The following is a 9051-nucleotide window of genomic DNA, read 5'->3' as shown; positions in this document are numbered from 1 at the left end:
CAATGCTGTACCTACCATACAGTGATGTATTTGCCAGGACAAAGAAATAGGTTGGGTGTCTGCCAGGGCACAAAAGTCAGTTCAATGCATCTGACTGGGGTGAGTGCTATTCTGGTGCATGGCTGTAAGGAAATGTAGCAGTACTCTCTAGGGAATCTCCAGATATTCTTACACACACCTCAGAGCCCTAGTAGAGTCAGAAGAATGATGTGATGACCTGAGGACCAATATCCCAGTTAGTTTTATCTGCACTTTATCAGAGATAGGAGATGTAGAACACAGATACATGCAAATAAAGTAACATCTTAACTGAGAGGTTCAACTACATGATTCCCACCACAAATCTGCAGCCAGCCCTGCTTTCTTAAAATAGTCTGTGTAGGTTTAAATACTGTGTCTTCTGCTTCACCAGTCATCCCTCAGATTATTACTCTTGGTGCTTCCAACTTCCCATCTCTCCAGTGTAGGATATAAAGGGAGTTATCCATCATAAGCTGAAAGATTGCAGTGTCCTGGGTTGGAGCTGCAGATTAATCAAACATACTGGAGCAAAACCACCTGCTAAGCGGGGAGTGATTGATGTGCAGCGCTATAGCTTGTTCTTTCTACAGCAGTGATAGGAAGTCCTACATTACAAGGTGCTGCTCAGGTTCTTGTCTGCTGAAGTCTGGCTTCGGTGAAGGGTTGAAGATGTGAGTTCCTCGTTAAAGGCATTTTCCAAGATTCTTCGCACTGATTGCCCTACCTTTGCCCTGAAGTCTCGTCCCACAAAAACATAAAGCAGGGGGTTGATGCAGCTGTTGGCATATGCAAGGGCTGTAGAGAGGTGATCCCACAAGATCAGTGACTCCATCAGTCTTGTTCGAAGGCTAGGTACAACGAAGAGCATCCCAACTACATGGTATGGAGCCCAGCAGATGAAGAATGCAGCTACCACACACACAATTGTTTGCAGTGTCCTGTTGTGTGACTTGTGAAACTGATTTGCATGTGTTCTGAAAACAATGAGGGCATAGCAAACTGCCATTATGCCAAAGGGGAGCACAAAGCCAAAGACAGCCCTAGTGATGTTTATTACTGCTGAGGCAAGGGGTACAGAATCATTACCTTCATTGGTATCTCCCCAGAAGTCACTACCATTGTAGGTTGAGTAGTCCCATAACTCATTTACAGACACATTTACAGGATAATCTATGTAGTAATCAACTCCAGAATTGTACCCGCACTCTGTTTTGCCATCGTAAGTGCTTGTCTCACGGTAGTAGAAGACAGGGCAGCAGAAAATGAAGGCCAGCATCCAAATGCCACTGCATATTAGCGATATAAATTTCACCGTTCGGTGGTTCTGACACCAGACAGGTTTCATCACAAGGAGGCACCGATCAATGCTGATGGCCACAAGTAGGAAGACACTAGCAAACATGGTGAAGATTATGACTGATGGAATGACTTTGCAGAGGAACCAGCCATAGGGCCAGTGTTCATGAAGGGCCAGGTGAACAATGAAAAATGGCAAGGACAAGCAGCACATGGTGTCAGCCACAGCAAGGTTTAGGAACCAGACAGTGTTCACAGACCTTTTCATTTTCAGACCAGCTACCCAGATCACCAACCCATTGCCTGGGATACCTATGATGAAAACGATGGTGAATATAGCAATGCAGACAATTGATTCTGATGCATAATATCCAGCAGCCTGTTCCTCTGAACTGCTATTGCCCAGAACTTGAGGCATTCTGCAGCTGTAAAACAGAAAGGAAACAAGCAGCAATTCACATCCTTGACTCTCGTTAGCCACACAAGCGCAAGCAGTGGGGAGATTAAAACAGGGCTCTAGGGAGCGGGGAGAACAGGAGCGGGCAAACGGGCGTGGCACGGCAGTTCGTGCAGGCAGGGCGAACAGGCAGGGTCGCAGGCTTCCTCCTGCTAGTGGGGTATGTTGTGGGTTTGTTCGTTGGTTGGTTGAAGTTGTTTGGTTTCTTCGTTGTGGGTTTTTTTGGTGGTTTTTTTTTTTTTTTTTTGCTAGTAATGGTTTTTACACGATCAAAAACTGCAGTTAGTAAAAGCGTATGTTGCCAAATAGAACCCTCCAAAAAGGATCCGTCTATCCAGACCCCTTCCTGTGTGGTGGAGTGTTTGAGCCTATCTGTGGCTCCAGAGGCCGCTGCAAAAGAAGCCTGCCTGCGGTGTGAACAAGCGAATGATCTCCTTTTGCTGGTGGCCAAGCTTAGGGAGGAAGCAGAAAGGATAAGGAGTATTAGGGAAAGCGAAAGCGAAATGGATTGGTGGAGTTCTGCTGTTCCATCCTTGAGGGAGGTCCACAGGAGCCAGACGACTCCCATGCCTCCCACTGTCAGGTAATAGGAGGACACCTGGTGGATGAAGGGGAGTGGAAATCAGTTCCTACTCGGAGAGGTAATAATAAAAATTCCTCCCGACCCCTATCTCCTTAGCTAGGTGCCACTTCAGAAAATAGGTATGAGGCCCTGGATCTAGAGGGTCAACCAGAGGATGCAGAAGAAAATTATCTGCCCAGTGAGCCGTCCAGTTATGCTTCATCTGTCAGAGTGATCACCACCTCTAACATCAAAAAGAAAAGAAGGGTGACTCCCTTCTGAAGGGAACAGAGGGCCCCCTATGCTAACCGGACCCATTCCTCAGGGAGATCTGCTGCCTTTCTAGGGCCTGGGTATGGGATATTACTGAGAGACTTCCTGGGCTGATTTGGCCCTCTCATTATTATCCACTGCTGATACTCCAAGCTGGCAGTGATGAGATTGAAAAGAAGAGTGCCAGGGCAATTAAAAGGGCTTTAGGGCACTGGGTCAAGTGGTTGATAGGGCAGGAGCACAGATCCCTTTGGTGGCAGAGAAAAATGATGAAAGGAATAGGAGAGCTCACATAATCAACAAGTGGTTCAAGGGTTGGTGTCATCAGCAGAATTTTGGGTTCTTTGATCATAGGGCAACTTTTATGGCACCTGGCCTCCTGGAACTGGATGGGTTCCATCTCTCTGTTAAGGGCAGAAGGATTTTAGTTCACAAACTGGCAGAACTCATTGAGAGGGCTTTAAACTAGGTCTGAAGGGGGAAGAGGATGCAGGTGGGCTCTCTGCAAGGGTGGTAAGCCTGAGTTAGGGGTGAAATCAAGAGCCCAGCTGAGGTGCACAGCATGGGTAAGAAACAAAAAGAGCTGGAGGCCATGGTGCAGCAGCAAAGCTGTGATGTAGTTGCCATCACAGAAGCACAGTAGGATGACTCACATAACTGGAACACTGCATTGGATGGCTACAAGCTCTTCAGGAGTGACAGGAAAGGGAGAAGAGGTGGAGGGGTGGCCCTTTATATTAGGGAGACTTTTGATGCCATCAGTATTGAAACTAATGAAGATGAAATTGAATGCCTATGGGTAAGAATTAGGGGGAAGGCCAACAAGGCAGACATCCTACTGGGAGTCTGTTATTGTCCACCCAGCCATGAGGAAGAAGTGGACAACTTGTTCTATAAGCGGCTGGAGAATGTTTCAGAATCACCAGCCCTTGTTCTTGTAGGTGACTTTAACCTACCAGACATCTGCTGGGAACTTAATACACAGAAAAGAGGCAGTTCAGGATGTTCTTAGTGTGTGTGGAGAACAACTTCATGTGGCAGCTGCTGAGTGAGCCCACCAGGAGAGGGACTATGTTAGACCTGTTGTTTGCAACTAGAGATGGGCTGGTGGGAGATGTGGTGGTTGGAGGCCACTTGGGGCAGAGTTATCATGAAATTAGAGAGTTCTCGATATTTGGTGAAATGAGGAGGATCAATAAGACTCTTACATTGGACTTCCAGAGGGAGACTTTGGCCTATTTAGGAGACTTATTAAGACGCCGGCTTCAAAACAGAGATCTTGAAGGCACAGGAACAGACATCTTTTTGCCCCTGTGTGGCGAAATGTCCAGCCTGGATGGGCAACGAGGTTTTAAAAGAATTTAGGAATAAAAAGGAAGGTCATTCTTCCCCTGTACTTGGCACTGGTGAGGCCACACCTTGAGTGCTGTGTCGAGTTCTGGGCTCCTCAGTTTAGGAAGGACGTTGAGACACTTGAGTGTATCCAGAGGAGGCAACAAGGCTGGTGAAGGGCTTGGAACACAAGCCCTGTGAGGAATGACTGAAGGAGCTAGGGGTGTTTAGCATGGAGAAAAGGAAGCTCAGAGGTAATCTTATCACTCCCTACAACATCCTGAAAGGTGATTGTAGCCAGGTGGGGGTCGGTCTCTTTCACCAAGCAGCAATTGACAGAACAAGAGGACACAGGCTTAAGCTGCACCAAGGGAAATATAGGTAGGATATTAGGAAAAGTTTTTCAACAGAAAGAGTGATAAAGAACTGGAATGGTCTGCCTGGGGAGGTGGTGGAGTCACCATCCCTGGATGTGTTTAAAAAAAGACTGGATATGGCACTTGGTGCCATGGTTGAGTTGAGAAGTTTGGGCATGTGTTGGACTCAATCTTGAAGATCTCTTCCAACCAGTGATTCTGTGATTCTCCTCCCCAAATTCTTCTCTTAATCTTTACTGAAGCATCCCAGAGTCAGGTGACAGTACAGAGCTGTCAGGATACAAAGGCATTGGCCTACAGAAATTTGTTCCTAGTGTACCTGTTGTACACCTTCATCATTTTCATAATGTCTAAACCTGTAAGTAAGCTTGCTATTCAAACAGGGGGCTGGCTCTATACAGTTATGTTCTCCTGTCTCTATCATCCCTTTGATTTCCATCTGGTTCCTCTTAGTCTCCAAAGTGGAGCTCTCTATTCACATGGCCATGCTGTCCCCAGGTGTGTTTCCTGGTTGAATTCCTGCTTCAGAAAGGCAAATCAGCATTTTTAGTTCCTCTTTCCTTTAAAATGAGCAATTTCTTCTGGCATAACTGGTGAAGTACATTTAAGTTAAGAAAATAATGTCTGTGTTTCTGAAATAACCCCACTTCACTTTCTGAACATTACATATAGAACAGACAGGACATAAATTCTGTTGGCTAAGTGGTATTTTAGGGAAGTGCCAGTGACCGCTTCCTTTTCTTACGCATGTGTCTCAGACCAGCAGCTCTCTGCTGGTTCCTTGGAAAGCTTATTTTGACCAGGAGAAAGGCAAGACATTAATGATTTAAGATTCTATGAAAGACAAGAAATGCATGTTTAAGAATAGACAGATATTTACTTGTAGAAATAAAAATGAAAATACAGAGTAATGTTCTTCAGCCATTTTAGATATGAGGTGTCTTAATGCAAAACAATGAAGCTGACCTACAGCATACTTGAGTGACTTTTTAAAACTATGACCTAGTAGAGGAAAAGTTTGAATTGCTCAATTATCCTGGACTTAGTAAATTTAGAAAAGACAAGAAAACCAGCAAAGCTAAGCTAGAATTGAGGAAACCCCCCCACCACCCCGATTTTTATCCTTTAGGCATTAATAGAATTGTCCATAAAATTCCTGTTAACTAAACCCTTGCTGAATTGATGAAGGCAGTTTATTACTGAAAGGTCCCAAAAAATGTTACCAAAATGCAAGGAAAATGAATAGGGAAGAGGTGAATACAGCCTGCAGAAGCAACTGAGAAGCCATAAATAAGACAACTGGCCCTTTTTTAACCTCTGTTATGCCAGTACTTAAATACCAGCTAGAGATTGTTGTATGCAGGACTAAATATAAATATTATTTAAAAAAATTCAAATCATCAATCTCACTCTTGCATAACATGCAGTCTGAAAGTGGAGTGATGCATAAGTGTTCAAACTGCTTCACTAAGAAGAAAATGAGATAAACAATTGTAACAAACATTGTCATTTATCAGGTTTTGGTAATATCTGCTAAGAGACTTGTAAGTGAGGGTGACCTGCAAGGAAAGCTATGAAAGACATTACTGGAAGGCTTAACTTAAAACTGAAGGCTTAATTTAAAATTCTCCCCAAGTTTGTTCCATTTCCTGTGGTCCTGCTGATCCACGTAGAAGCAACTTTTAGAAGGACAAGTGGCGAACGGTGCTGCAAGAGTTGAACCCTGCTGCCTCCCCATATAGCTACAGAAAATGGTAAGAAGAGGACAGGGAAACAAGGAATGCTGTAAAATAGTAATGCAAGTCCTACTCCAAAGTAAACTGATGAATCGATTAGAAGATACTGCCCACACTATATTTTCCAGAGTGCTAAAAGGGCTGCAGTGTGGTTTGAAAATGGAAGGGGAACTGGAGAAGGGAGAGCAGTTTTCAGGAGTAAAGAATAAATGGGGTGTAGATGAAGAAAGCAAAATTCTCCAGTTTATGATACCTACCTGACTGAAGCAGTAATTTCAGTGGGTTGGAGCAAGTACCATCAGTCCTGTGTCTGGAGTGACTGAAAAAACTCTCACATGACATTTTAGGAACTGCATTTTTTTTTTCCTGCATGCATCCTGGGTGTGCCAAGTGTTTTCTCTCACCCTGATAAAATGACTCATTGATTTCAAGATCTGGATATCATCTGCTCAAAAAATTAACCACAGGAAGTCAAACCACAGGAAGTTTCTCAAAATAAAATAGGGCCTCAAAATAAATATTAATAGAATTATAATCACAAACACATACTTTACTATATTCAGTAAGACAACAAAATGACATCTTGCCTGCTGACACAGTGTAACCTTTGCTGGAAGCAATTTTAAGTCCAAACCCTGCCATGTTGCTGTGAAATGTCTGATCTGTTACTGTCTTGTGGCCACTTCTATGTCTTACCAGGTCAGCACGTTCACCTAGCTAATCTCATTTCTAGGATTCTAACCAACCAGGTCAGCTTCTGTACCAGCTTGAGACAGTTTGCTTCATCAAATACAGAACACTGTACTCACCAAACCATGACTGGTCATGACAAAAGGATTGTAACCTGCCTTTTCAGGGTATTAAAAGTCTGTTTTTTAAAAAGGAACTTGACTGATAAAAAGTTAGAAGTACTTAACTGAAATGGTGATCTGCACAAAATGTGGCAAGACAATAAAAGCGGAAGACTTCCAGGGTAAGGCATTTCTAATGTTTAACAAGGGGGTTCCCCTCGCCCTTCACAGTTCGGGAAATCAAGACTGCTAGCAGAAATGACAAAGCCCAGACATAAAAGAATCGGCCTCTGTATTTTGGTTTTGGTCTGGAAAATGAACCATGACAGAGCAGACTTTGCTCCTGAGCGTGTCTGTGAAAGACACAGATGCTCCCTCCAACACAAAACCAGAGAAAGGAATACAGGCCAAGGCTGAGCTGTACCCACAAAGATAGATAGACAGGCTGTCAGCAGCCTGCCAGGAAAATTCCTGTAGCTTCATCTTATTCTCAGCTGCCATCCTGCCAGGGGGACTCCTCGGGCCCAGACAGGCAGTGCTGATAGGAGCTTACTCCTATGGGACACATATCTGGGACCTGCCAGTCAAGCCCTGCTTTGAAGAGAGGTCCTTAACCAGTTCTATCCTCCAGGTTAAATGTTCTATTTCAAGATTTCAACCTCTCTGATGAATCCATCAAAACAAAAAAAAAAGAGTAATAAATAAATCAAAATTTAAACTTCAGTGCAGTTGTATTGGCAGTGCTTTGTGTTTTTTTGGTCCAGAGATGCTTGTTTGAACCAAGCTGAAGAACGTTATATTCTCTGCTGGTTAAGTCTCAATGGAATTGAATGGGAGATGTATTCCTGGCATTCTGGTGCTGCTTGTGAGTCTTTGCTCACATGCCTTATAATAGTTGGCCCTTTGCCACTCCCTCATCCGAGATGCTCTCCTCCTGGAGGGACCGTAGGAGGACTGTGGCACGCTGAATGACAGCACTGTGAAGAGGGAGGTGAAACTTAATACTGCTAATTGTGAATCACTGAACTTGGAAAAGCAGCCGTAACTATGCACACAGAGGGGTGTGCTCCACCAGTGCTCAATGAAAAAATTTAGCAGTCACTGCAGGAAGCTCTAATGAAAAATTAGGTCAATGAGCAACTCTATCCAAAAGGTACATGTAAGTTTCTTCTTGAATTCTGAATGCTGTACTGGTCCTTGATCTTAAAAAGTTACAGAACAAGAAAAAACATAGAGAATGGTGACTAGACAGCCATGGCTGGGAATGGCTCTGTCTGCATTAACTAATGCTATTTTCCTACTGGGAAAACTAGCAAGCAAACAAACAACAACCCCCCCCAAAACCAAACCAAAAAACCCCAAAACCCCAAACAAACAAAAAACCCAAAACAAGGACAAAGAAAAACCCAACAAAACCAACAAAAAGCCCCAAAAAATCACAAAACCCCCAAACAATCAAAAACCAAAAAACCAAACCAAAACCTCAAACTTAGATGTTTCAGTGATTATTTTTGCCTCAACACCTCCAGGGATGATGACTCCACCACCCCCCTAGGTAGCCTGTTCCAATGCTCATGGAATGCTCAGACATGGCTGTGAAAAACACCAATCACTTGTTTTTAAAATTTTAAAAGTTTAATAGTAATAAAATGGTTATAAAAATAGTAATATAATTAGAGTAATAATAATTTGGACAATTTAGATTAGGACAATAGGAGACAAAAGAAACAAAGAGTTATGGATGTCCGGGTACCTCTTTCAGGGCGGCATAAGTCTGAAAAAGAACGCTTGTTAACAGAGGATTAACCCTTAAAAACAATGACCTGCTGCATATTCATACATCTCACACATTATGCATAAATTCTATTTAAATACAGGATTCGGTCTGGTCAGTGTCAGCTTCTTCCTCTTCATCCTGACGGCGTCTTCTTGACTAAGCGAGGCAGGAAGAAATTCATTTCTTCTGATAATGGGGCAATAAATTCTCTTTCTCTGATTTAGGTGTCCTGTGGCTGCTACGAGTACCTCATTCCTTTCTTAAAAAAATATCTCACATACATTGCTTCTAGTTTAACATTAAGTTATACCTAAACTATATTTAACACACTACTTTAAAAAATTAATACAGCACAACTTTCTAACATAACACATATAATACTCATTTTAATACTTGCGAAAAGCCAATCACAAAATACGCATTTTCCAC

At 43.1% G+C, this 9051-nt stretch overlaps 1 protein-coding gene across 1 annotated transcript; it reads right to left on the bottom strand.

Moving 5' to 3' along the window:
• Positions 1-222: 222 nt before the first annotated feature.
• On the bottom strand, positions 223-6643 carry LOC103812482 (C3a anaphylatoxin chemotactic receptor). Its single transcript, XM_018908300.3, has 2 exons — positions 6312-6643; positions 223-1742 (listed from the first exon to the last, which is right to left on the bottom strand). The coding sequence occupies exon 2, from the start codon at positions 1733-1735 to the stop codon at positions 632-634; it is 1104 nt and encodes a 367-aa protein (XP_018763845.3). The 5' UTR covers positions 1736-1742; positions 6312-6643; the 3' UTR covers positions 223-631.
• Between the last annotated feature and the right edge of the window lie 2408 nt (positions 6644-9051).

This window comes from Serinus canaria, chromosome 1 (assembly GCF_022539315.1).
Source record: "Serinus canaria isolate serCan28SL12 chromosome 1, serCan2020, whole genome shotgun sequence".
Classification (NCBI taxonomy): Eukaryota; Metazoa; Chordata; class Aves; order Passeriformes; family Fringillidae; genus Serinus; species Serinus canaria.
This window is presented reverse-complemented; position numbering and strand designations above follow the sequence as displayed.

Bases quoted from the DNA above. Each gene is read 5' to 3' on its own strand.
- LOC103812482 (XM_018908300.3), bottom strand. From the start codon at position 1,735: ATGCCTCAAGTTCTGGGCAATAGCAGTTCAGAGGAACAGGCTGCTGGA.